The 26,951-nt window shown below is 42.1% G+C and overlaps 1 protein-coding gene across 1 annotated transcript; it reads left to right on the plus strand.

Moving 5' to 3' along the window:
* The first annotated feature begins 15 nt into the window (after positions 1–15).
* CDO1 (cysteine dioxygenase type 1) lies at positions 16–14,445 on the plus strand. The gene is made up of 5 exons (XM_030567792.1): positions 16–422; positions 4,567–4,644; positions 8,111–8,268; positions 10,648–10,817; positions 13,370–14,445. Exons 1-5 carry the CDS (start codon positions 244–246, stop codon positions 13,397–13,399), a joined length of 615 nt encoding a protein of 204 aa, XP_030423652.1. The 5' UTR covers positions 16–243; the 3' UTR covers positions 13,400–14,445.
* Positions 14,446–26,951: the final 12,506 nt, after the last annotated feature.

Genomic DNA, 26,951 nt, shown 5'->3' on the forward strand with positions numbered 1-26,951 from the left:
GGGGGAGGAGGTTCTTTCTGTCAGCACAACCTAGGATCCCATAGCCCACTAACCAGTTTTGTAAACTTCGCTCCAACCCTCCTTGGGTAGTTGGTACATTCCCACTGTAACTTCAGGAGCATAAATAGAGGCAGCAGCAAGCTGCGGGAAAAATTGTTTGCTAGGCAGGGGAAGGTGAATCTGTTTGTTTGTCCAAGCACAAGCAGTTTTGCTGCTTGCAGCCGGTCGTGGGGAAGGTGTATCATGGAGCAGCTGGTGCAAACAGAAGTGTGGAAAGCGCAGACTTTACAGGAACTGATCCAGATCCTGCATCGCTTATTTTCTGGTGATAAAGTCAGTGTAGAAGAAGTGCAAGCCTTAATGGAATCCTATGAGAGCAACGCTGTGGAGTGGATGAAATATGCCCAATTTGACCAATACAGGTAAAGTCAGCACTTCTTATCTCAGTGCAAAGGGTGGTAACTCAAAAAGGAGCCTGTCTAAATAGTAAATGAACAGCGCAACAAGCAAGGCATATAAACAAGCTGGTGGGAAATGGGGGGACGTGGGTGGTGCTATTTTTGTGGGGGGGGGTTAATAAGGTGAAATCAAAGGAGATCAGAGGAATGGAACGTAAAGTCTAAGTATGACCAGCATGCACGAATTAGAAGTAGTTCACGTGTGCATGCATTACATGGCGCTATGAAAGCATTTTCTCCAAATATCTTTTAGAATCGGTTTGAGGAGTTAGAGGAGTCGTCTTTGCTATCATCTGGTGTTCTAATAGTTGGAATCTAGATAACGAGCCATCTGGGTGAAGGAGGAACTGGCATCTCGGTATAAACTTAATTGTAATAGATTGTAAAATAAAGAACATGGTTGGGATATACAACAATGATGAAGAGTCGCTGTAAGGGCTGGATAACATGACTGTAGCCTCGCCAGTGCATATACTGTTGCGATCATTTTAGTTGGGTATAGCTGTGGGTAAGAATCTATGTGACTTTTATTATTTATTGTATTGCCTGCTAAAGCTAGTACACTCCGTGTTTTTCCTACACCATTCCCTTCAGTTCTAAGTGTTCTCCAGATGCGTGGTTTTCATGTGAATAGCAAAGATGTTTTAGGAGGTGACGGATGGGAGGAGGCGCTTCCCCAAGCGTGGAACTTTTGCAAATTCAGAATGAAGCCAGTCTCCTGGAAACAGCTCAGAAACTAAGAACCCAGAGAAAATATCTTGGCATGTTTCCCAGGCTGATCAGCAGTAGAAGACTAATTCAGCTTAGCTTGGTACTTTCGCTGCACATCATCACGCTACACAAAGCTGGTATTCATGCCTGGTGCGCGCTGCGCTGTGGGCCGGGGACAGCGGCTACTATCTCGTGTTCGGTAACGGTGTACGCAGCGCCAGTCATTTACGGTTGACTGCTACGGTGAATCAGTAGGAAACGGTCCCCAAAGTTACAGGGGCGGTTTGGCGGAGCTGGGAAGAGGTCAGGAAGCCTTGGTTGTGCATCGAGTTGTTTGAAATAAAGTCTACTAAGCACCACTCCTCGGCTTCGGTTTTTATTTTGCAAAAACTCGTCTTCTCCCTCCGCCCCAGCACAAAACCAACGGTTCGCTACAGTAAAAATCCCTTCTCAACACTATTCTGCTCCCTCCAGCTGCATTTCCCGTGCACTCCTCCTCTCCCGCCCTGCACGGGTTTGGGACGGCGTTTTCCAAACCATTCTCCTCTTTCTCTGATCCCGCCTCGTGTTCCCTCTCTCCACTTCCTTTGCATGCCTCCTTTAGACCCCGCACACGGTGCGCTGGGTGGGAACTCCCTTGCAATCCCCCCGGTCTCTTCCCTGCACGCGGTGCCCTCTCGGAGTGCTGCGATGCGCACGCCACCCTCCGCCTTTCCCTCTACTCCTACTGCTCTGCGGGCTGCTAATCCCTACGCAACCCTCCTCTGCAAACCGGGCTGTGGGGGCGGGGGGCGCAGGCCGGGCGCTATTCCCTTCTCCCCCGCCGCACTAGCGGCTTTGCAGGTTCCGGAGCTGCCCCGCACAGGCTTGTTCAGAGGTAGGGCAAGGGACGGGGCTCCAGCGGCCAATCAGAGCTGCCCCACAGCTACGCCCCGAGACGCTGGCCGAATCACAGCCGGCCTAAGTCACTAAGCTACGTGGCTGCCTGGGCTTGCTATCTAGCCTTGGACAAGGGGCGCTGAGGAAGCTGGAGGGGGACGGGGGCAGGGGCAGTCTCTGGCCCATGGGCTCCTGGGCATCACTTGCAGGGACCTGGCGCAGATTGTTTGCCCTGTGCAGCGGCTCTCCAATCGCTGGCCCTAAGAAATGGGGGGAGGGTTGAGAGCGGAGCTTGTTAAGCATTAGCCTGGGCTCTCCTTGTGTAGAAGAGTAGGAAGTCAGGGAGCAGACCTGAGTGCAGGGGCAGTATCCTAATGCAGGAGCTTGGATTGATTCCCCCCCACCCCCAATTTTCTCCCATCCTGATTAATTACCAAGATAATCGACAAACATTAGAGCTATGCTTGTGTATGAACATCTGTTTAGGGTGCCCAGACATCCTGTCTTGGGCAGGGACATTCCATTTTTTAAGCCTTGTTCTGGCTGTCCTGACTTTTCTGGCAAAAGCAATTTAGGGATTTGTCCCAACTGGTGATCAGTTGGCAAGAGCAGGCAGAACAAATGCCAGTCTTGTCAAAGAGTGGGGTATAGGGGGTGCGTGGCAACGCCAGTCTCGTGGGGGTGGGAGAGAGAGGCAGAGCTCTGCTGTGGCTAGGGCTTGAGCGACCCCAGCCCCAGGTGAGGGGCAGGCAGGTCTCGAGTGAACAATGACTCCAGCTGAGAGGTGGGGGAGGCAGGGCTCAGGCAATCAGCTGGGGCCAGCCCCACATGGGGGAGGGCAAGCGTGGGGCCTTGGGCTACCCCCATGCGGTGTCCCATTTTACCTTTGGGAAATATGGTACCCCTAGTTTATAGGATTTTCTGCAGTGTTCATCAGTGCTCCTCCCCCTCCAGACATTCATGAAGTTGTTCTCATGCCACCCCTGCAAGGTAGGGCAAATATTATCCACAGTTTGCAGGTCAGGAACTGAGTTACAGGCTCAGCTACACTAGCACTCAGCCCGGCATCCTTGCAGCTCCACTAGTGGAAGGGCAAGTGTAGACAGAGTATAGGGGTTTCTACAACTGTGTCAGCTGGCACCCATACATCATTTATACTAATCACTATTACCATTGGAAGGACATGTACTAGGGCTCGACAGTGGGAAAAGAGTGATGAAAATTCCCAAGATAAACCTATCCTGAGTGTGTAGCCAGCCGCCCCTGCTGTGCAGAAATGATAGATTGTGACATGTTTGATCAACAAAACTTGTATTGTGACATCATATAGAAGAGAACTTTTATATTAAAATTAAAAATAGACAAGAAGCTTAAGATGGAATGAAATGAAATGCAGAAACGTAACTTTATGATTCAGGGAAGGCAAAATATGTGTGATGAACTGAAAATAATTTCTTACCACCATGCTATTTTGACAGAATACAACCAAGGGATATTTTATGGGGAAAATTGCAAATTAGGCGAAACAACCAGCCAGTTAACACAAATAGAAAAACTATTTCTGCATGCCAGGTGAGAATCTCCCACCAGTTACTAGTGGCTGCGACAGAGGAACACTTTTTGTTAGGGACTCTCATACTGCTTAAGGCCCAGAGCCTGCAAAGGTACAAGCATATGCTTCACTTTTCACACTGTCAGTAATCAATGAGGCTACTCATGTGAGCTTGCAGGATTGGGCCTTCAGTTAGGAATTCAATCATGAAATCACCTGTATTGTTTAGGGACAGGAGGCCCTCGAGCCCTGAGAATGGAACATACCCTTGATTTACCACCATGAATAATATATATGTAAAAAGCAAGACCTTTCTGCTTTTCTTTTTGCTTGATTTAGAATAGGAAACTTTTTTAGTATCTTCTGCTCTTCAGAGCTTTGTTTTGGGTGTAGCTCTTTGACAGAAATTACTGTGTTGGTATAGGGTTTCAGATGTACAAAAAAATTAAAAGTACGAAAAAACAGAATAGTCCAGAAAAGCAACAGTTTTACCATATGTGGTAACTCCTATAATTAAAAATCTTTGCCTAATGCAAAAGAATGCAGTCACCAAAAGGAAAGCCAAGAATATTTGAAAAAGTATACATTTATTTTCTTTGTTGCAGTACTCTATTTCTAATTAGAAAGCCTGCTGTTGAAGTGATCTCATTCAGCAACTATTTTGATTAGATTCTCTCTTCTGCTTCAGTTTCAGATACATATGTCCAAACCTCAGAACTGGATTTAATTCAAAAGCTTTCCTGATGCTATCAAGTGTGTGTTGTATGTCTGTTTTTTTTTCCAACCTGAAAAAGTGGCAAAAACCACTTAAAAATTCCATTTCACTTTCTCTGCATATAATTTGCTTTCCAAAGCAAAGGGACCTTGTAATATAGGCTGCCACTCACCATGTTTATATTCCCTGCTGTTGTTTCTTTATGTGCACACACACATATTTTTAAAAACCACAGATGTTCTCAATTTCAGGTACACAAGAAATCTTGTGGATAAAGGAAATGGAAAGTTCAACTTGATGATCTTATGCTGGGGTGAAGGACATGGCAGGTTTGTATCCAAAAGATTTGATACTTACAGATAGAAATAAAGCTACAGTATTTTTTATTTGGTCTGTGTAATATTGTTCGTCATTTTCCTGTAATAAGAGACAAACCATTTTCCTCACAAGCACTAAAGGGTAGAGGATGGCTAACTGATTACTACTTATTTTGTTTGTACTTATAATCAGGATGACTATGCCAAAGGGGTAATTCTGAAAATTGTGTATCTCATAATTTTAGGGCATTTCTGCAGTTTTCAGTCTTCCACCAAATCTAAGCTTCTGTTTTGTCCATTGAACTTTTTTAACCTTACAGTTACAGAGCTGGATCTTCCAGTCTTTAGTAAAACTCCAGTTGCTTTATTGGAGTTCTGCCTAATCAGTACTGCAGGATCAGACTCATGTATTAGAGCAAGGATCGGCAACCTTTCAGAAGTGGTGTGCCGAGTCTTTATTCATTCACTCTAATTTAAGGTTTCACGTGCCAGTAGTACATTTTAACGTTTTTAGAAGGTCTCTTTCTATAAGTCTATAATATATAACTAAACTATTACTGTATGTAAAGTAAATAAGGTTTTAAAAGTGTTTAGGAAGCTTCATTTTAAAATGCAGAGCCTCCCAGACTGGTGGCCAGGACCCGGGCAGTGTGAGTGACACTGAAAATCAGCTCATGTGCCACTAGTTGCCTACCCCTGTATTAGAGGCTATAAAAGCTTTTGCTTCTATTACACCAATATAGTTTAAATTCTGGTCTGTGTGGCCAGCCTGAGAAAATGAGATTGGATTAGGCAGCTTGGAGTGTGGGAAGGAATGGACTCTCCCCACCCCACCCTACTGTATAACAAGGCCACTTTGTGGTTGCTATCACAATGATAAAGGGAAAACAACTGCTGTGACTAGTCTACGTGGGATGTATGGGGGCATCGACTGGTGGATCTGCATAGTCAGAGTGCCACTGAAGCCCCCTGCAGAACTTTCTTCTGTGGTATGCAGGAATTTCAGACTTCCTATATATATTCTGTAGCCTGCCTCTTCTGCAGAGCTGAACCATGCCGTACTGTTGCTTATTGGGTGGTGTATATGTACCAGCGGACATGGGGACAGGATCTGTCTTTCTCTCTCAACTTTTCTGGCTAATCAAAAAAAGTTATAGCCTGTAATTTTTTGTCACATAATCACTGCCCCTGCACATAAGCAGAAAAACTATAATTGTTTGCTTTAGATGTGAAAATGAATTAACATTGTCAGGTCTAGTTTGGGATGGTGCCATGCTTCCCCAAACAGATGTAAGAGGGCAGTCTAGATCTGCAGCGCACCAGCCATTTAGTATAGGGTCTTTTCTGAGCAGAGACTAAAATTATTGTCAAATAGTATACTGGTTTATGATTTGAACAAGCATCTGCTGGTGATTAAAATGATGCTACAACTTGTTTTTACTCCCTGTGTAAGCAGGATAAAATAGTTAACGATTAATTGGAAGAGAAACTATTGAGGGAGTGACTACGTGGCATTCATGAACTTGCCCACTTAAAACCCCCCCTGCTTTTTGCAAGTCAACAGCAATACAACTTCTGTTTGGATTGGAATATCATTTGTTATGTATAAACACTTAAGTCCGTAATATTCTAGATTGAAGCTTGATTAGCCTTGTACCTTAGGGTCAAAAAATCCGCTTGCCACAAGTTTTCCCTTGGGTTCTAAAGCCATCAACTTCTGCAGCAGTGAAGCTTTAGTTTCTTTTTAACTATATTTCTAGCCCTTATGGCTGCAAATATAGCAATTCAAATGTATTCCTGAGTAGGTAGCCAGCCTGCACCAGTGCTCCTGTTGCTGCTCACCGCTTTGCCAAGCAACAGCAAAGTGAAATGAACAGCTCTGTCTGATCATTTTAGTTGTTGCTATTAAATCCAGTGGGAAACAGTGAAACTACCTTTTTCCTGTGTACCTCACATCCATCACAGCAGCAAAGAAGCTCTAAAAATGGAGAAGTAGAAGAAAGCTCCCTCTTCCAGATGGTGGGGTGGAGTTTCAAGTTTATTTCTAGCCTATAACTGATAGGAAAGATAGAACCCCCGAGCAAAGTTCCATGGAAGTGCCCTCTTGTTTCTCAACAGCCAGGGTGTGTTACCTGGACTTTTCTTTTGTGTTTACTTCTGGCTAGTATGATTAATCCTTCAGCTAGTAGTTATCTGCTAAATTTTCCAACACCTGTATTCGTTGTTAAATTATTGTAAGTGCTTTCTAATACATCAGCCTTTATTGAGTATCTTTCAGTCACAGTGTATGTTTCTTTGAGATTTGTTGGTGTTCTGATAATGTGACAAATGTGCAATAACATTCATGTCCTGTACATACTGTTATACCTCTACAATACACTACAGAGTCTGTTACTTGTGAGGGAATTCTTTGCCACTGCGTACGCGGAGAATTCATGTCCCCCGCAGATTTTTTTTTCTCCGCAGAAAATACATTCTGCTGGAGAGGCGCTGCAATCACGCCTTTTGCCCATCCAGGCTGCTGTGGTGCCAGAACAGAGGGCAGCCGGCTCGCAGCCAGCTGCGGATAGGAAGGATGAGGGACAGCTTTCCTCACAGCGCCCTGCCCACAGGGCCAGGTGAGGAGGTCCAGGATATGGGGGGCGGGGATAGAGCAGGGCACAGGGGGCTTCTGGGGAGGTCACATAGAATAGGGTTCAGAAGGGCTAGTGGGGGGACAGACTGGGGCAGGGGCTGAATTGGGCTCTTTGAGGATGGGGAGCAGAGGGGATGGCTGAATGAGGGTGCTGGGCTCTATGTGGATGGGGATTATAGGTGGCTGAGTGGGAGTGAAGGGGCATATGGGGATTGGGGGCAGGTGTCGGGACACATGGGGACAGAAGATGATGTGCCTGACTGAATGGGAGAAGCTAGGGGTCATCCAGGGTCTGCATGGGGGGGGCTCCCCACCTCCCTAACCATCCCTCCCCCCCAAAAAAGTCAACCTTGTTCCATACTTCTCCCACCCAGACCCAGCAACCCTCCAGGTTCACTCCTAGGCTCCTTCCCAGCAATTACTTCTCTGTTCCTCAGCTCTGTGACCCCCGATTCCCCCCAAGCCTTTGCACTGCTTCTGAGGGGGGTGGGGAATATGTTTCTGTATTGTAATTTACATGAATTATGACTCAATGTTCTGTATTAATATGCCTAAGAAGGAATCTATTTGTCAAAAAACATTTCTGGAATCTTTTTTTTTTTGTCTGTATTTTTACAGAATAGTTGCTTACAGGTATTTTGAAATAAATTACCAAAATACTTAAAACTGGCATGACTATATTGTGTTATTTTGACAAATAAAATATGCATATTTTTAAAATATTGTGCATATATTTTTTAATTTTTTGGCGCATAATTCCCCCTGGAGTAGTCTGTTATATTTGTAGTAGGTAGTACTAAATGTATGCATCACACTGAGTTCAGCTATTCTGTGTTTCTGTAGCAGTATTCATGATCACACTGACTCACATTGCTTTATGAAGATCCTTCAGGGGAATCTAAAAGAGACTCTGTTTGAGTGGCCTGGGAAAAAAGGAACTGGAGCGATGACTAAGAAATCAGAACGAGTTTTGGAGGAAAATCAGTGTGCCTATATCAACGGTAAGCTTTTTTTTAATGTCTTGTATATGACCATTCCATTGCTACCCACCAAAGATTATAACTCTTAACTGAAAAGTTCACTCTTTAATAAACTGATCTAGCTAGGTTCTTGTATTGCATCTAACCCTGTTGTATATGTGAAGTTAAAATATAAAGCGATAGGCAAATTGCATGTATGAAAATCCAAAACTCATACATGTCTTTGGTTGGATTTATGAAGAAAATATCTCTTGGGTGTGTAAGGTCCTTTTGAGCTACAATGGAAAGCCTAAGAACAGTACTATAGAGATTTCCACACAATCAGTAAGTCTAAAAGCCAGCAATATAATGGATAATGATTGAAATGTACGTTGCTCTGGTCTTTTAGAATCCTATATTTACACTTTTTAGGGTGCACAGTAGCTCGTACCTATCTTGACTTCGGGTAGGGAGTGGAGGGATCTGTTTTGTTGTTCCCTATGTACAAAAGTATACTAAAGCCCAGTCCTGCAGTGCTCAGCGCAACTCCTCATGTGAAGTAGTGCACAATACTGTATGAAAGCGGTGGACTTCTTGACTACTTCTGACTCTCATTACCATGTGTGTAACTGCTTCTATACAATTCTCTGTATGCACCATATGCTGTTTTCTATATTTACTTCTGTTGTGATAAGCTTGCAAATAAAACAAAAGGCTTGAACAGTTTACTTGACCCCTGTACAGCTAGTCTTTTGGCTAACCAGCCAGAGGCCAGTGCCTTTGAAAACTTCCTGAAAGCTTTTTCTTCTGATTATTTTCCATACTTGCTCTCAACCCAGAGGTGGATTTTCATTAACCCAAACTTTCTGAAGTGGAAGGAGAGAGAAATCTGTTCAAGTGCTCAAGGTTTTTGTTGGGGGCTAAGGGGTGTTTGTTTTATAATACAAACAATGCATTGGGAAGTAAAAGGTTTTTTTTTACTGATTCAGAAAACATTTGCACTTTGTGTGTGTATGCTCCAAACACAAATTGTTTGGGCTGTTGTTTGTTTTCAAAGCAATCTTTTAAAAAGCCTCAAACTAGACCTCTGAGAGACCTATATGCCTAGCTCCTCTGCTGTGTTTCCTGGCTGGATATTTCAACTTAAAAGTAACAGAAAACAAAATGCTGTGCATTCAGAATTTGTTGCTTTAACTCTTTAAACAAAACCCTAAGGTATTTTTGTTTCTATCTGGATATCTGTGCATTCAAATAAATGGTGCTGATGCAGAAAATATATCCCGTATAACATGGCAGTTCTTTTTTGTGCTAGTTGCGTATTACTTGGTGTTTGCACTTTGCTTATAAGACAACCTACAGGATTGATTTTAATCTCTCAGTATATTAATATAAATTTAGAGATTTTCCCCCTCATTAAATGAAATAGTGTAAATGGAATGTACGGGTGTATATTTTAAATGTTCCAAAGTTGGAATGCACAGTGCTTCCCACAGTAACAATATCTGGGCTACATTGTACAATTAAGGGCTGGGTATTATGTAAGATATTACATACGCATAAAGGGCTGAGTTGCATTTGCTCTGGGAATCATAAACTTGAATTCTTGAACTCTTGGGCAGTTTTTAAAATTCTTCCTTAATGTTCAATCAACATGAGTTTTGGTAGATTTAATGTTCACACTTTGGGTATTTTATAGAACTCTGTTTCTGCCCTCTAGTTCTCTAAAAGTGCTGTTAACTTATTAATAGTCACACTGGGGGCAGTGGCTTATTTTATTACCTGTTCAATTATCTTTGCTGTTTCAATGAAGGTTGGATGTTTGCCACACTCTGGTAATTTGTCACTTTACCCTTTCCCATTTGTCTGGGCTTTTATTTAATTGGAAGATGGACAACTGTAAAAGAAAGCAACTGTCTCCTTGCCCGTGAATTTACACTTGAAATTCAAGTAGTTCAGTCTTAACATGGTGGTTGTCCTCGTTATCAGGCTGAAAACTAGCAATGCAAAACCCTGTTTTCCTCTGAAATCTCTTGTTTATTCTTTAGAAAAACAAATCTTCTATTCAACATCTTCAGAACACCAGGAAAGAAAGTATCATTTGGGGATGGCAGCTGGTAATAAATTACCAACAATGTGCTCTTCCTAAAGCTTCTGTAGATTTCTGTTAAGCTTTATACCATAGTAGATAACAAAAAATTCTGTATATGGAAAGCTAGAGAGCAAGGCATTCTGAACTCCCAGTGGGTTTGGGGATCTGTCCTAGAGAGTAAACCCTAAATTCAAATTAAAAATTCATCCTGAAAGCATGAGTATGTCTAGCTGTCTTGTTGGTTTAGAGATGGTTCTTCTCCAGGCACGTATCAGATTTCATTAGACCTGTCTGTTAATGTAGCCTTTCCTCTCATGTCCTGGCTTGTCTAGACTCCATTGGCCTGCACCGTGTGGAGAACACAAGCCACACAGAGACTGCTGTTAGTCTGCACTTGTACAGCCCTCCCTTTGACAGCTGTAACACCTTTGATCAAAGAACTGGACACAAGCATAAAGTCAAAATGACATTCTATAGTCAGTTTGGAGAAAGGACTCCAGGTGTAAGTACAAGCTAATGAATACCCTTTATGTTCAACTATCTTGTGTCCTCATGTGAACAGAGCAGAGAGCTAACTTGCTGTGTTGCTGCCCATTGTTGCAAACCTGCCCTTGGCTCTGTTGGTGGATTGCCCAGCACAAGCACAGTTCTTGTTATGGACTGTCTGGTCATTTTTAGGATAGAGATGAAACACGTTTCAAAGGGCAGCTCAGTTTTGGTGTCAACCTTAAGTTTCCCTTTACGCACAGTTTTTAAAATGCTGCTGTGCACTTACACTGCAGTGCTTTCTCTGCCTCTTCAAAGCATGGTACAAATATTATTCTCACAGCATCTGTAGGAGGCAGGCAAGCAGAGCTTTGGAGCAGAGTGCGGAGCAGCTCCGGAGCAGTGGAGCTGCAGGTTTTTGCCTGGAGCTGGAGCAGAGCCAGAGTACAGCTCCAAAGCCCTGCAGGCAAGGATTATCTTCATTTCACAGATGAGGCTGTGTCATTTGTCCAAACTGCAATTGGATTTAGGTATTCCTGGCTCTACTCATCCATCTGCCCCCTGCTCTGCAGTAAGAAAAGGTCCAATCTTATGAAATACAGAGGAGGCATCAGCTCCCCTTGATAACAAAAGGAGCTGAGAGTACTGTTGGGCTAAGCAGTTTCACATTTCAAGTCCAAATTGTTTTCTCCCTGTAACTTGTTGGCAACAAAAACTAATACAGTGTCATGACATTTTAAAAAACAAATTTTGAAATGCAGACTCCCTGAGCAAGGTTGGTCTTCTTAATGGCACAGCACCAACACTGTGTTCATCTCTGTCTGGAGCTCTCAGTACCAGGACTGGGAGTGGTGGTTGATGGGCTTCCCTTTGGAACTTTTCAGTGTGTCTAAACCTGGCCACAATTTAGGATCTTTATAGGAGGAAAGCTGTTTAACGGTGAAGAAATGGGGCAGATCTTCAGGACCTTGTTTGGGATAGCCCATGACAGGGTTGGGGGAGATTCAACTAAGGCTTTATGTATAATGGGCAAAATCCCTCCAGTCCACCACGCACAATGCAAATAGCTGTGTTTCTTTGCAGCTTTTCACATTAAAGCACCCAAACTTTAAACTTTACATATTTGAAAGTCCTCCAGACAACTAAACTCTTTCTAGTCCTTATCATCCAGAAGAAATAAAATAAACATTGAATAGCACAGTCACATGAGAATAAGAATTCAAGATTTTTGCTGCTTGTGTTTTCTCTTTCTTAAATTTTTTTTACCAGGAAGTCTTGGTTGGTTTGTGTGTGTAAGATAACAAGTGAAATATTTGGAAACTAGCTATTTGAACTTCAAATATTTTACTGCTTTGTTCTGTAACAACTGGCAACTTTTGTACCTCTGAGAAGTTTTATCTGATTTTTTGAGTGGGAAAATCTTAGTCATTGAGTGTTTCCACTTAGTTCCAGTAACTGCAACTGGTGAACCAGGTTTGGCCATACAACTGTCTCAAATGACTGCATGCTCCAAAAAACTTTTGGCTTCAGTGAGGGTTTCTGGAAAGCTCATTGAAAATGGACACAGTCTTTTGCTCTTTACTAGGTCTCAAAGGAACATGGGGAGTCAGGAAAGTGTGAGATGGGAGGAGAGGTTAAAAATACAAAGGAGAATGACTAGTGAAAAGTGTTTGTATGTTTTCTTAGGAACAAGAAAATCTAACTGAAAATCTAAATATTATAAACATGCAACACTTTCTGTTAGCTTTCCTTTTCATTCAAACTAAGCAAAACTTAAAAGTAAACTCCTGATGTACTTTTCAATAAATTGTCACTAAATGTTTAGCTAGGGTTTAATTGAGGAATCTGGCTGTGCTGGAGGATTTTTAAAGCTAATTGGTCAATTATTCAGTAATTCTGTGTGCACCTGCACCCAGTTGTACATGCCAAACACTGTAAGCCTGTTTTTTCAGTGTTAATCAGTTAACTTAGCAGGGACTTTCCCCCAGAAAGTAGCCTGCTATGTGCTTAGTTAAAGAAAACTATATGGATCTAGAGTGCACTTCGTGAGTGCTACTGTGTATTTATACTACAGCATTAATATAGAGAAGTTGCATGCCAAGAAAAATCCCGTAAGTTTGATCCTGCCCTCTGATAGGTGGAGTACATCATCATGATTTTTGCTAGTAGGCATTCATGTGCAAGTGGAATTAGATGATTCTCACCCCCATCCCCACCAAACTGGGGGGTCTAATTTTGCTGACAGGATCAAGCTTGATTCAATTGGTCTCGTGTGGTTAGGGCATGAGTCAGGGGTTCATGAGACCAGAGTTAAATTCCCTGCTCCGCCATGCACATGCCCAAGGTCACACTAAATCATATGGACTTTCTCTGCCTCACTTCCCTAGCTGTAAAATGGGGATAAGAGCACTTCCCTCACTCACAAAGGTGTTGTGAGAATAAATAATTAAAGATTGAGGCACCTAGCTATTATGGTAATGGGGGCCATATATGTACCCTAAGCAGATGGGGCATCATAATCTAGTCTTAAGTATTTTCTTTTAAAAGAATCTCTCCTCTTTCTTTTAGGCAACAGCAGTGTCACAAGAGAACAACTGAGAAGCACCCAAATGAATGTGTTAAGGCCTGCTAAATGTTTGACCAGGGATAGAAGAATTGTATAGCTGATGCTAGCTATAGCTGAATAACCAATACATAGAAATACAGTAGGGAGGCTTCCTGGCAATATATAGTTATGTTGAATGAATACTGATTATGGGACTCTAAGGTGACTAGTGCTATAAGCTGCTGCAGGGGTTAGATACCTTTACATAGGCTGTTGTAAAGTCAGAATCAAGTACCATGTTTTTCTGATTCTAGCCTCTTTTAAATTCCACTTTTGAATCTGGAATATCAGTAGTAGGCTTTTAAAACACTCTTTGACACTATTTATAGGTCTTTTTATATGGTATATGTGCTCAGTGTATTTAGTAATGTAAACTTTGTAGCCTCAAGTCACCATTTGAAATGTATTGGATACTAGTAACAGCAGTTGTCATTTTTTTTTGTTTTTTTTAATTAAGCCTTTTATGTTTTAATGCTCTGGAACATTTTGGTAATTATGCATTTTTTATTTTATTTTATAAAAATCTTATTTGTCAGATCTGTTTTTAAACAGGAGCAATAATGCACTTCATGTACAATGATGTTTGAAAAGTTAACTGAGTTGGGGAAAGGTCTAGGTTTTTAACCAGACTAATTATGTTTAATATGGCTAATATCCAGTTTCCAGAGTCCTGTTGTGTAGCTACTGAATGCCTTTAGGGTAACCTAAATAAAACTGGATTTGAGCACAAATTTCAAAAGTTTACAGCCTCTTTCCCAGTAAATAAAATATGTGATGCTCATTACTGTGATTTAATTCCATCCTCAGTAGATCTCATGAATATCTCTTAAATCTTACCTAGGTGATACCATTATTAGAAAGACTTTAAAAAGACAAAAGCATTTAAAACTTACTGTGAAATCTTGACCCCATTAAAGTCAATGGGATTTTTTTGATAGATTTCAGTGGCTCCAAGATTTCATCCTTAACCCTGAGTTACAATACACAGAAGTTTTTGTAAAACATAATTATAATAAAAACAGAAATGCACCAAAAATCAGTGAGGTCTGTTTTTTTTTCTTCCTCCATAAAAGACTGTCTTTATTTATCTGACCTAACATGTGCATGAGAAGATGAGATACACTAAGTGAAAATAAACATTTCCTTAGTTTCCTTGTAAAAACAAAAGTAGAAAATGAGGCTGTATAAAGATTCCACTGCACTCTTCACTCTCTTCTTAAGTGACTATGTTCCACTGGACAGTAATATAAAATTTTAACAGTACCTTTTTCTAATGAGTTTTACATCTTACTCCTTATTGGAAGTAAACACTACAGAGATTTTTAGAATCTCAGTAACAGCCATTTACCATGTGCTCTGTGATAGGCCTAAAAACTGCTTTCTGTCTTGGGCTCTTTTTCAAGTTTCCAGGAGAAAAAAAAAAAAAAGGTCTGATGGGAGAGACTTTGGGAAGGATTTTAAAAAGGAGTTAAGAGTTAGGCACTAAATTCCCATTGATTTATGAAGGGAATTGTTGCCTAATTTCCACAGGTGCTTATGAAAGTCCTAACCAAATATTACACCAGGTGAATTCAACACCTGGGTAAATCTTTTCTTAGGGGTGTAAGTGAGTGAATCTTAGGTTTCCAATGGAATAAACAAACCAGAGGTAATTGCAAGATGTTAGCAAAGGGGGATCAGGGAGTCCAGTGAGAATGTCTACATAGGGAATCCTCTTTTAGAAACCCATCAGGAAGTTAAAGGAACACATTGAGTCTAAAATTGGATGGGAAAGGAGCAGCAGATTCTACAGGGAAAAGGCACTTCAAATGCTGAGTTTTACTGATACTTTTCTGGGCTCCAATAGATTCCAAAGTGTATCCTGTCCTGATATATTACTGCTGAAATCCCCAAAAGTCTCTGCAACCTGAATGGTGGTCCTGAGCTAGGACTGAAGTCACATGGTGGCAGCACTTTCTGCCTCTTCATAAATGAAATGAGCTGCGTCACCTCCTCTCCTCTCCAACAGGAGTGTTCACACTCATCTACAAAAACATAGAAAAGTCTTTGGAGTGGGCGCTAACAGTGGATCTTCACCTATGTGGCTCCACTGTCCATACTTCCTCTCCCAGAGAAAGAGGGGGTATTGCAGTCATGGAAATAAATGCAGCTCAGAAGCTGCAGATACAGGGAGGATTTGTTTGTGTGCAGAGTAAATGGAGGTCAAAGATTATTTTCACCCTGGCCCAGTGGAGTAACCTCTGTGCAGAGCCAGCTCATTTGTGCTTTTTTAAAAAGACTGACTTCTTCATGTCTACCTGCTTGCCCTTTTGCTGTCATCTCTTCTCTCCATCTTTCCTAGGCCATGTTTAGTATACAGGAGAAGTTGCCCCGGTTTAACTACATTTTTTAAATCAATCTAGTTAAGCCAAGGCAAACCTACTATGTAAATACATTTGAATCAGTTAAACCCTTGCCTAAATTGGTTTAGCTTAATTTTGACAATTTACTAATGCAAGTAAGACTTACCTGAGCAAGGTTTAAATTGGTTTCATTGCATTTAGTAAGGGGTTTAAAAATCAATTTATTTAAACTGGTGCAAATTCTCCACTACACATAAGGCTCTAGTGGTACATAGGGCACTAGCCTGAGAGTCCAAAGAACAGAATTCTGCCACTAACTCATTGTAGAACCTTGAGCAAGTGACTTAATCGCTCAGTACCTCAGTTTCAGCAGCTGTAAAATGGGGTTAATAATACCTTGCGAAGCACTGTGAAACCTGTGGGTGAAAAGCACTGTGAAACCTATGGGTGAAATGCACTACACGGTGCAAAGTATTATGATGTCCCTTTGTTCCCAATAACTTGGCATCTTGCTGTTTGTTTTCTTCTCAGTGGCTTTGTGCCTTCATTTTTATATTTGCTGAAGATCAGTAAAACGGTGAATCACAAAATAAAAGGAAAAATAGTGTGATTTTTTTTTTTGTGGACAAAAGTCCAACAACTTTGGCCTCCACGAGAAGAAGAAATGCCAACACTGTAACTTTCCACCAGTTGTTGTAATCTCTGCACTGTTTAACTTGTTCATTTGCTTTTTCTGTTTTCAATTTCTAAATCACAACATGTGCCAGATGAAACTGTGCCCTCCACCAACAAGACTTGGGTTTTTTTCACTGCTTTTGCCGTAGGCCAGAGAAACAACAGAACAGCAATGCCAAGATCTGTATTATCTGCAATTTGTTTTTTGTTATTAAAAAAGCCTGTTCCTGAGCTACAAGGATACAAAAGGTACATGTTGTTCATGAGCTTATTCTTAAATTGTTTTTACACACCCCTCCCAAGCCTGGGAGAAAGTTGTTTGTAACCTTCCCAAGCTTAAAGCAGGCAGATATGCCTGCAGTTGCTCCGATACTTCTGTTGTTTTAAAGCATTCATTTTGTCTTGTTCTGCTCTTAGGGTGTGCTGTAATATTCTTCTGCTTTCTTTCTCACTTGTGAAAGCCTTTGCAATCCTTGCCTGGCACATAGTCTATACTGCCCCCTATTAAATGGCTCTGTACATGAGAAAGGTCCAGCCTTACCACTGTGGAGACTGATAACCTCTTTAGCCACCGAACAAGGACAACTGGAGCAGCAGATTCCCCACACTGGCTTGCCAATGTTTCATCAGTGCTGACCACCTCTAGGGTCGGTCTCTATGCCTGTTCAATACTTGGGCTTTCTGCTGAGATTGCAAATAAAGTTGACAACAGTCCTGACATTGTGGATACTATCCACTAAGAACTTGGCTGAGACCAGCAACTTGTTGTACAGCCATTAGACAGCAGAGATTTTTTGCCACTACCAATTCAAAACGAGATGTGAACCGGTGCCCCGATGGCAAAAAGCTGTTTCCCATCATTACTAATTTTCTGAGCCATCTGTGGTCCTCAGTCTGTCTCTGCTTCTCCTTATTTACTGTACTACCTCTTCCTAGAGGTAGACCCTGGGAAAGTGAGGTGTATTAGGAAACATGTTTTACTCACACATCTTATTTAACATGTCGTTAAGAACTTACTGTAGAGAAAGATATGTTTAAAAAGCTAGCTGGTTTACCCTAGGGTTAAGGTTACACATTAATAACGTTTTACTTAAAATGTAAGCTAACGCAGCATTTGCTAACAGGAATAATTTTTCCCATTGTAGAAAAGACACTTTTTCTACATACACCTATCCCAACTTGTTCCCTGCAGGATTACCAAATTGTAATTGCTCTAGCCCTGAGAAACAACATCAGAATGGAATTTTGGCATTTTATTTTCCTCCAGTGATTCTCCTTGTGTTTCAGTAAGATGCATGGGAGAGTACATGACATTCCCATGAGCATAACATGTTCTTTGAGTGGGAAGAAGGTTTCTCTCTGCTATGAAAACAAGCCGCATCTTGCTGAGCTGCCCCTGCTCAACTTCCAGGTTCAGCCCCTGAGTAGTGCAATTTTTTAATCTCACTTTGAGTGCCACATGTTGGCCTATTAACTCATGTTTTTCAGGAAGCCCTCAGAGCAGAAGTCAGAAAATTAAACCTTCCCTTCACTCCCCAAACACGTGCCCCAACAAAAACCGCATATTTGCAGTCAGCAATTCAGCCAATTAAATATGCCAAGGAAGTGGTTTTCTGACACTATGTCTTTCTGCAGCCAAGGACATGGCTTTATACTTAACTGAAGGCTTGTCAATACTGGAATGTTAGCTTAGTTTGGATTTAGTTTGCCTTAAAGGTGTCTTGTGTCCACCACACACACCTTTTTAAAAAAGTGAATTATTTGGTGTTGTAGGTCAGTGGAGTATGCAGAAGTCTTCCAGGGGCTGCTCAACTCATCTATCTCAGTGTTTCTCAACCTGGGGGTTGCAGCCCCCAGGAGGGTCACAGGATGGGTTTAGGATTGCAAGTACAAGGCTGGTTTTGGGGGTGGCAAGCAGGACAATTGCATGGGGCCCCACACCACTGGGGACCCTGTGAAGCCAAGTTACATGCTTCAGCCCTGCTGCCTGGGGCTCGAGCTTCAGAGAAGGCTCACAAGTGAAAAACAGATTCAAATATCACACTGAAATGTAAGTACAATATTTATATTCCAATTGATTTATTTTATAATTATATTGTAAAAATGAGAAAGTAAGCAGTTTTTCAGTAATAGTGTGCTGTGGCACTTTAGTATTTTTATATCTGATTTTGTAAGCAACTAGTTTTTAAGTGAGGTGAAATTTGGGGTATGCAAGATAAATCAGACTCCTGAAAGGGGTACAGTAGTCTGGAAAAGTAGAGAGCCACTGTCTTAGATCACAGTAGTCCTCCTTGGGACAGGAGTAACTCCACTTCACAGTGAGTTTGTTCCTTTAAGGTTCATGTAGCCCAATTCCTAACTACTTTGCTGCTGACAGGCCTCCAACTACTATCCCACACTGCATTGCTTCACACCTTCATCTAGTCGAGATGTGCACTGCTTCATAGTTGGCTTAAACTGTTTTAGAATCTGTGTGCTGCTCAACAGCTCTAGGGTCATCATAATTAGCTGTCACGTCTCCATTTATAATGCTGGCAGGCAGCCAGGCATGCCTCATTTTTGATACCAGATAAGAGGGAGTTCACATACCCATGATAGCAGCCATGCCCCTTATGTGTCCTCATAGACCCTTTCAGAGATCCTGGATCTGATTATCTTCTTTGGAAAGCTACATTTTCAGTCCCAGCAGATATCTGCAAGACACTGTTAGAGTAAATGAAGGTGAAGGGCCATTCCCGGAGCTGATCCCAGGTTTACAAATAAAAAGATGAAGCTCAGTTTGAAGACATGTGACTAAACCATGTTTTAACCATCTGCGCTGCAAGGCTACTTAGTATTGAGGAAACAGTGGGGTTGTATTTGGATTTTTTGGAACTGGTTATTTTTGTAGTGTAGGCAAGAACGAGTGCTGAGGAATCTGGGTTTGCTGGCATTAAGAGTCAGACCATTCTTGATGGGAAAATGCCATTTGAAAGTGACCTCTTTTTGAGGGTGGTGCACAAAGCCAGTTTGGAGTACATTTAAAAACGAGGCAGCAGGAAGACTCTGGAGGGTGGTGAAGCATTGGAATGGGTTACTTAGGCAGGTAGTGGAATCTCCATCCTTAGAGGTTTTTAAGGCCCAGCTTGACAAAGCCCTGGCTGGGATGATTTAGTTGGTGTTGGTCCTGCTTTGAGCAGGGAGTTGGATTAGATGACCTCCTGAGGTCTCTTCCAATCCTGATATTCTATGATTCTGTGAGCTCCTAGGTTCCAGTTCCTCAGCTGATGTAAATTGGTGTCATTCCAATGCTGTCAATTGAGCTAGTGCCATTTTACACCAGCTGAAGATTTGGCCCTTAGTTTAAACCTCAGATTATGGTAAATCTAGTCTTCACTTAACTTGTCACAACTAGCCGCTTACACTGTTGTGGCAAGGGAAGTCTATTTACTGTTTAAGAGAAACTTCAAAGTCTTGCATTCTCTACATTCCATCAATAAGAAGCATTAGAATCACTGAGGATGGCGTGAGTGTGAGAGAAACCGTGACCACACCGCTATGAAAATGAAAACAAATTTTGCAGTCCTCCAGCCTTTACCACCCCACATCCTCTTCATTTCCAGCTTTTTCATATCATTGCTTCAGCCTTTGATGGATTTAAGTATGCCATTGTCATCACATTAGAGATCTGATTAAGGATGCACTTTCATTTGAATCTATTTTCAGATTTTTATAATCTACTGGAAAAATTAAACCTTGGGTTTAACTCTGATTCTGGACCCCATGCTGGAAAATCAGTTTAACTGGTTACCTGGAGGTTCTCACTAGGGAAGGGGAATTCCCAGGTGTCCTAGAGCTGATATAGCAACCAACATTCTCTCCTAAACTCTAGTATATAGGGTGTTCCTGAGACAAAGGAAGCATGCATGGGCATGTCTGTGTTATGGCAATGCCCAGATGCTGCAAGGCCTTCTGGGACTATGGGTAGCCAGTCTTTGGGTTGCTGTAACTCATGGCAAGGGCCAAATCATTCCTGGCCTGTCCCAAGAGCTAATGACCACAAAGGTGGTATAAAGTTACCTTTCTCTTACCTCTGGGTCCTGTGCCAAGTATAGCGTGGTCAAATGGAGATCTGGTCCTATAGGGTTTTGGGTTTTTTTGCTTTGTTTGTTTGTTGGCCAGATTAGATCACGTAGTGAGTAAACAGAAAAACTTCCACTTGGGTAGCCTTTTAACCTGAGGAATTGTATTTTTTTCATGCATTAAGATAATTTTTATATCCACCCATGTGAGTGTGGGTAATGAAACATTCATTCTAAAATTTCAGGATTTTCTTAGCTCAGGGATAACTTATTAGGAAGAAATAGTTGAGAAAATAATTTGCGGGTTTTTTAAAACTCTCTGTTGTAACTATGACAAGAATATACATGTATATAATGCTTTCCTTTTGTTTCCAATTACATATCTAGATCTACACAAGGGTGGCACAAGAACTGTATAATAATATCCAAGGGGCACAAAGCCATACAGCAGGGGTTAGTCTGTTATTTATTTTGAAACAATTGATTGTGGTTTCCCTATTTCCCTTCACGCTAGCCTGTGGTGTTCTTGCCAAAACATGAGTACTTTTAAGGTTTACTCTGATCAGATTAAACCATGCCACTCCTAGAAAAGAAGTTTTAAATAGTTAGGACTCAGCAAATGGGTTCATAACAGTATTTTCTTGAATGATTCAAGGACCTGATCCAACGTCTATTGAAGTAAAAGGAAGTTTTCCCACTGACCCCAAAGGGTGTTAGATCAGGTTCTGAGGGTGGGATCCATGAAGGGCCTTAAGCGTTGCAATGCTGAGCATTAAAGCGCCTAACTTTTAAGCACCTAGAAAATCACAGGGACAGCACTGCGATCCACAAAGTTGATTTAGGTGCTGAGGCTCCCTGTACAATGAATGGGGAGAGATAGGCACCCAAGAATGAGACCCGCAAAAGCCACCAAGCTAGGTAGGGAGCTGCCTAAACTAGCCAATGGGAGATGGTAACCAGAGAAGTGTGTGCTAAGCACCACCCGTCCCTCAGAGATAGGTGCCTAAATCTGGACTGCGAGGAAGTGCCTATCTCCTTTTAATAGTCCATGAATGGGAACCTGTTGTCTAGAGTTAGGCACTTAACTCATTCCCAAGGAAACTACTTAAGTGCCACTCACTCCAAAAAAATGGCCAGAGGAGGAGGTGCCAACCCTATAACATTTAGCCCAGACTTTAGAGCACTGACCTGAGATGTGGCAGAGCCAAGTTCAATCTGCCTGCCCCCCCTCCACCTGCGATGGGGGGAAAGGATTTGAGCAGGGAGCTCCCATCTCTTAGGAGAGTGCACCAACCATGGAGCTTTGGGATAGTCAGTGTGGGGCTCCCTCAGTCTCTCCTGTTCGAGCTGTTCCATGGTGGGTGAATAATGAGAGCCATTGGAGCAAGGGACTGGAGCTGGGATCTCTCATCCTCCTGGATTTGTGCTCCAGTTTGCCCACAGGTAATGAGGGAATGTATTTCTTCCCTACCTCATAGGGATACATTCATTTAATGCAGGGGTCGGCAAACTATGGCTCGGGGGCCACATTCGGCCCACCAGCCAACTTAATCTGGTCCTCAAGCTCCTGCTGGGGAGCAGAGTCTGGGGCTTGCCCTGCCCCTGTGCTCCAGCTGGGGAGCAGGGTTGGAAGCTGCTCTGCACACATGTGCTATGGCTTCGCATGGCTCCCGGAAACAGCAGCATGTCCCCTCTCTGGCTCCTATGTTTAGGGGCAGCCAGGGGGCTCCTCACACTGCCCCTGCCCCAAGCGCCGAGTGGGGACATGCCCCAGCCCTGATTCCCCTCCCACCCACTGAACCCCTCGATTCCAGGCCAGAGCACCCTCTTACACCCCAAACCCCTCATCCCCAGCCCCACCCCAGAGCCTGCACCCCCAGCCAGAGCCCTCACCCACCCCCGGATCCCAACCCCATGCCCCAGCCTGGAGCCCCCTCCCACACCCTGAACATCTAATTTCTGGCCCCAGCCAAAGCCTTCATCACCACCCGCGAGGCCCCAACCCCCTACCCCAGCCCTGATCTCTCTCCCACCCTCCAAACCCCTTGGTCCCAGCCTGCAGCACCCTCCTACACCCCAGATCTTTCATCCCCAGCCCCACACCAGAGCCCACACCTCCAGCCAGAGACCTCACACCCCTCACACACCCCAACCCTCTGCCCCAGCCTGGAGCCCCCTCCTGCACCCTGAACTCCTAATGTCTGGTCCCATCCCAGAGCCCACTCCCCCAGCCAGAGTCCTCACCCCCTCCTGAACCCCAACCCCAATTTTGTGAGCATTCATGGCCTGCCATACAATTTCTCTACCCAGATGTGGCCCTCGTGCCAAAAAGTTTGCCCACCCTGACTTAATGTCTATGAAGCACTTTCAGATTTTTGGGCAGAAGTGTTATAGAAGCTCCTAGTATTATGGAGGCACCTAGTTGCAACTCCGTAGTTAGGGCTGTGTTCTAAAATGGGATATAATTTCCAATTTTTTCTCTAAAATAGGTTGCTAATGAGTGTTAAATTTTGCACCCTGTTTGTTTTTATGCCTTTTGAATTTTCTGCATAGTTTTTGCTTGGTTTCTCTTCAAACATTTTAATAGGAAAAATGAAGCCCTCTAGTTATAAAGATCATTAATAATAAGCATAATAAATAAATATTGACTTGAACCTAAAAAAAGAGTCCTACAAAAACTGGAAAGTAGGTCAAATTACAAAGGATGAATCTAAACAAATAACATAAGCTTGTAGGGACAAATTTAGAAAGGCCAAGGCGCAAAATGAGCTAAGGACACAAGGATTAACAAGAAAACATTTTACAAATACATTAGAAGCAAGTGGAAGACCAAGGACAGGGGCAGACCCTTTACTTGGTGAGGAAGGAAACGCAATAACAGAAAATGTGGAAATGTCAGACATGCCAAATGATATTTTGTTTCAGTTTTCACCAAAAAGGTTAGCAGTGATCAGATGACTAATAGTGGGATAGGATCTGTGGCTAAAATATGGAAGGAACAAGTTAAGAATTATTTAGACAAGTTACATGTCTTCAAGTGGGCAGGGCCTGATGAAATACATTCTAGAATACTTACGGAACCGACTGAAGAGAGCTCTGAGCCATTAGCGATTATCTCAGAGAACTCATGGAGAATGGGAGCGATCCCAGAGAGCTGGAAAAGGGCAAATATAGTACCTATTTATTAAAAGGGTAATAAGGATAATCCAGGGAATAATAGATCACTCAGTTTAACTTCGGTACTTGGAAAGGTAATGCAGCAAATAATCAAGCAATCATTTTGTAAGAACCTAGAACAGGAGTCGGCAACCTTTCAGAAGTGGTGTGCCGAGTCTTTATTCATTCACTCTAATTTAAGGTTTTGCGTGCCAGTAATACATTTTAACGTTTTTAGAAGGTCTCTTTCTATAAGTCTATAATATATAACTAAACTATTGTTGTATGTAAAGTAAATAAGGTTTTCAAAATGTTTAGGAAGCTTCATTTAAAATTAAATTAAAATGCAGAGCCCCCCAGACTGGTGGCCAGGACCCGGGCAGTTTAAGTGCCACCGAAAATCAGCTTGCATGCCGCCTTTGGCACATGTGCCATAGGTTGCCTACCCCTTACCTAGAAGAAAAGAAGGTGATAAACAGTGAAGAACAAATCATGTCAAACCAACCTAATATCTTCCTTTGACAGGGCAACAAGCCTTATGGATAGGGAAAAAGTAGTAGATGTGATATATCTTTACTTTAGTAAGTCTTTTGATACTGTCTCACATGACCTCATAAGCAAACAAGGAAATATAATCTAGACAAGCCTACTATAAGGTGGGTATGCAACTGGTTAGAGAACCATACTCAGAGTAGTTATCAATGGTTCACAGTCAGGCTGGAAGGATTTATTGAGTGGGATCCCATGGGAATCTGTCCTTGATCAGGTTCTTCTTAAATTATTTGGATAATGGAATAGAGAGCACACTTATAATGTCTGTGAATGATAGCAGGCTGGGAAGGATTGCAAGTGCTTTGGAGGATAAGGATTAAAATTCAAAATGATCTTGACAAACTGGAGAAATGGTCTAGAATAAATAGGACAAAATTCGTAAGGACAAACGCAAAGTACTCCACTTAGGATTGAATAATCAACTGCACAGACACAAAATGGGAAATGACTGCCTAGAAAAGAGTAATGCAGAAAAGGATCTGGGGAGTCATAGTGTATCTCATGCTAAATATGAGTCAACAATGTAAAATTATTGCAAAAAAAGCAAACATCATTCTGGTATGTATTAGCAGGAATGTTGTAAGCAAGACACAAGAAGTAATTTTTCTACTCTACTCAGCACTGATAAGGCCTCAACGGGAGTACTGTGTCCAGTTCTGGGCACCAGACTTCAGGAAATACACGTCTACCCCAATATAATGCTGCCCTTGGGAGCCAAAATATCTTACTGCATTATAGGTGAAACCGTGTTATATCGAACTTGCTTTGATCTACCAGAGTGCTCAGCCCCACCCTCCAGGAGCACTGCTTTACTGCGTCATATTCGAATTCATGTTATATCAGATCGCGTTATATCAGGGTAGAGGTGTATGTGGACAAATTGGAGAAAGTACAGAGGAGAGCAACAAAAATGATTAAAGGTCTAGAAAACATGACCTGTGAGGAAAGATTGAAATAAATGGGTTTGTTTCATCTGGAGAAGAGAAGAGTGAGGTAGCAGTGGTAGCAGTCTTCAAGTATGTAAAAGGTTGTATAAAGAGGAGGGTGATAAATAGTTCTCCTTATTCACAGAGGACAGGACCAGAGGTAAAGGTCTTAAACTGCAGCAAGGGAGATTTAGTTTAGACATTAGGAAACAACTTCCTAACTGTCAGGGTAGTTAAGCAATGGAACAAATTACCAAGGGAGATTGTGGAATCTCCATCATTGGAGATTTTTAAGAACAGGTTAGACAAACACCTGGCAGGGATGGTCTAGAACAGGGGTAGGCAACCTATGGCATGCGTGCCGAAGGCAGCACACGAGCTGATTTTCAGTGGCACTCAAACTGCCCAAGTCCTGGCCATCAGTCCAGGGGGCTCTGCATTTTAATTTAATTTTAAATGAAGCTTTAAACATTTTAAAAACCTTATTTACTTTACATACAACAATAGTTTAGTTATATATTATAGACTTATAGAAAGAGACCTTCTAAAAACATTAAAATGTATTACTGGCACTCGAAGCCTTAAATTAGAGCAAATAAATGAAGACTCGGCACACCACGTCTGAAAGGTTGCCGACCCATGGTCTAGAAAGATAATACTTAGTCCTGCCTCAGTGCAGGGGACTGGACTAGAAAACCTATCAAGATCCCTTCCACTCCTACATTTCTATTATTCTATTCTGTGATTGATCCTATGGTAGTCATCAGACCTCATCTAGATAAAGCCCCATTGTGCTATGCACTATATGAATTATATAGCAAATTATAATCCCTGCTCCAAAGAGTTTACAGTCTAAAATACTGGATTTAGATTTAATGAGTTGGATACAGTATTTGGTCTGTATTGGATGAGATTAAAATCAGTAAAATCTCCACTGTATTAAAAAGTAAAGAATGGTGGTTACACCCCAAATTCTCCATTTGCAATTTTTACATTTCTAAGTGGTTTGTAACCAGGCAATAAAATCAAAGATCTCCCACATTCACTGCGAGCTCATCTGCATGAACAAGGTATGTTGGAGGATGCTAGTTAATCATATTCACTGGCATTTTTTTAACAGATAAACCTTAATGAGCCACCAGTTAAACTCCTAATATCAGGGGGAAATACCACATCTTTTCTATCTGGGTGGTCCAAGAGCATTTAACTCTATTGTCGACTGATAAGAGTAACGATACTTTGCATTTACACAGCACCTTTGTTGTAGAATCTCAGGTCTTCTCACAAACGTTAATGAATTCAGCCTCACACATCCCTGTGAGGTAAGTAAATCTGCATTTCTGATGAGCAAACTGAGGCATAAAAACGTTAAGTGGCTTGCTTCAGGTCCCAGAGAAAGTCTTTGGTGGACCTTAGAATAGGACACAGCCCTCCTGACTCCAAACCCTCTTCCTTAATCACAAGTTATCAAAAGTCAGAGGCTTGTGATATTTACTGCTTGGAGACCCTAACCCTGAGCTGGAGCCAGTGTTCTCTCTGTGCAGTCTGATGCCCAGGATGGATAGATCATATTTCAGAAGTAACATGATGACTAAATTGAGAATCATCTAGTATATAAGAAGGTTCATAATGAAGATGAGGTTCTTCCTGAGGAGTACTGTGATAACAGCAAAAAGGAAGCAAGCAGTGGAGTGTGAGTAGGACAGGAGCCTCATAGATAAGATAATGGGGACATTCAGAAAAGATCCCGAGACAAATACTTGTGCGTCAACCAACAGAAATTTGACCATGAAGGGGTCCAACTTTTGGATTCTAACAGAACTGACTCCTTAG

This window comes from Gopherus evgoodei, chromosome 6 (assembly GCF_007399415.2).
Source record: "Gopherus evgoodei ecotype Sinaloan lineage chromosome 6, rGopEvg1_v1.p, whole genome shotgun sequence".
Classification (NCBI taxonomy): domain Eukaryota; kingdom Metazoa; phylum Chordata; order Testudines; family Testudinidae; genus Gopherus; species Gopherus evgoodei.

What these genes read in the sequence shown, in the direction of transcription:
- CDO1 (XM_030567792.1), top strand. Translation starts at nt 244, where the DNA reads ATGGAGCAGCTGGTGCAAACAGAAGTGTGGAAAGCGCAGACTTTACAG. An exon ending in GCCCAATTTGACCAATACAG is followed by an intron (nt 423 to 4,566) that starts GTAAAGTCAGCA and finishes TCTCAATTTCAG; the next exon opens with GTACACAAGAAATCTTGTGG. An exon ending in TCAGTGTGCCTATATCAACG is followed by an intron (nt 8,269 to 10,647) that starts GTAAGCTTTTTT and finishes TGGCTTGTCTAG; the next exon opens with ACTCCATTGGCCTGCACCGT.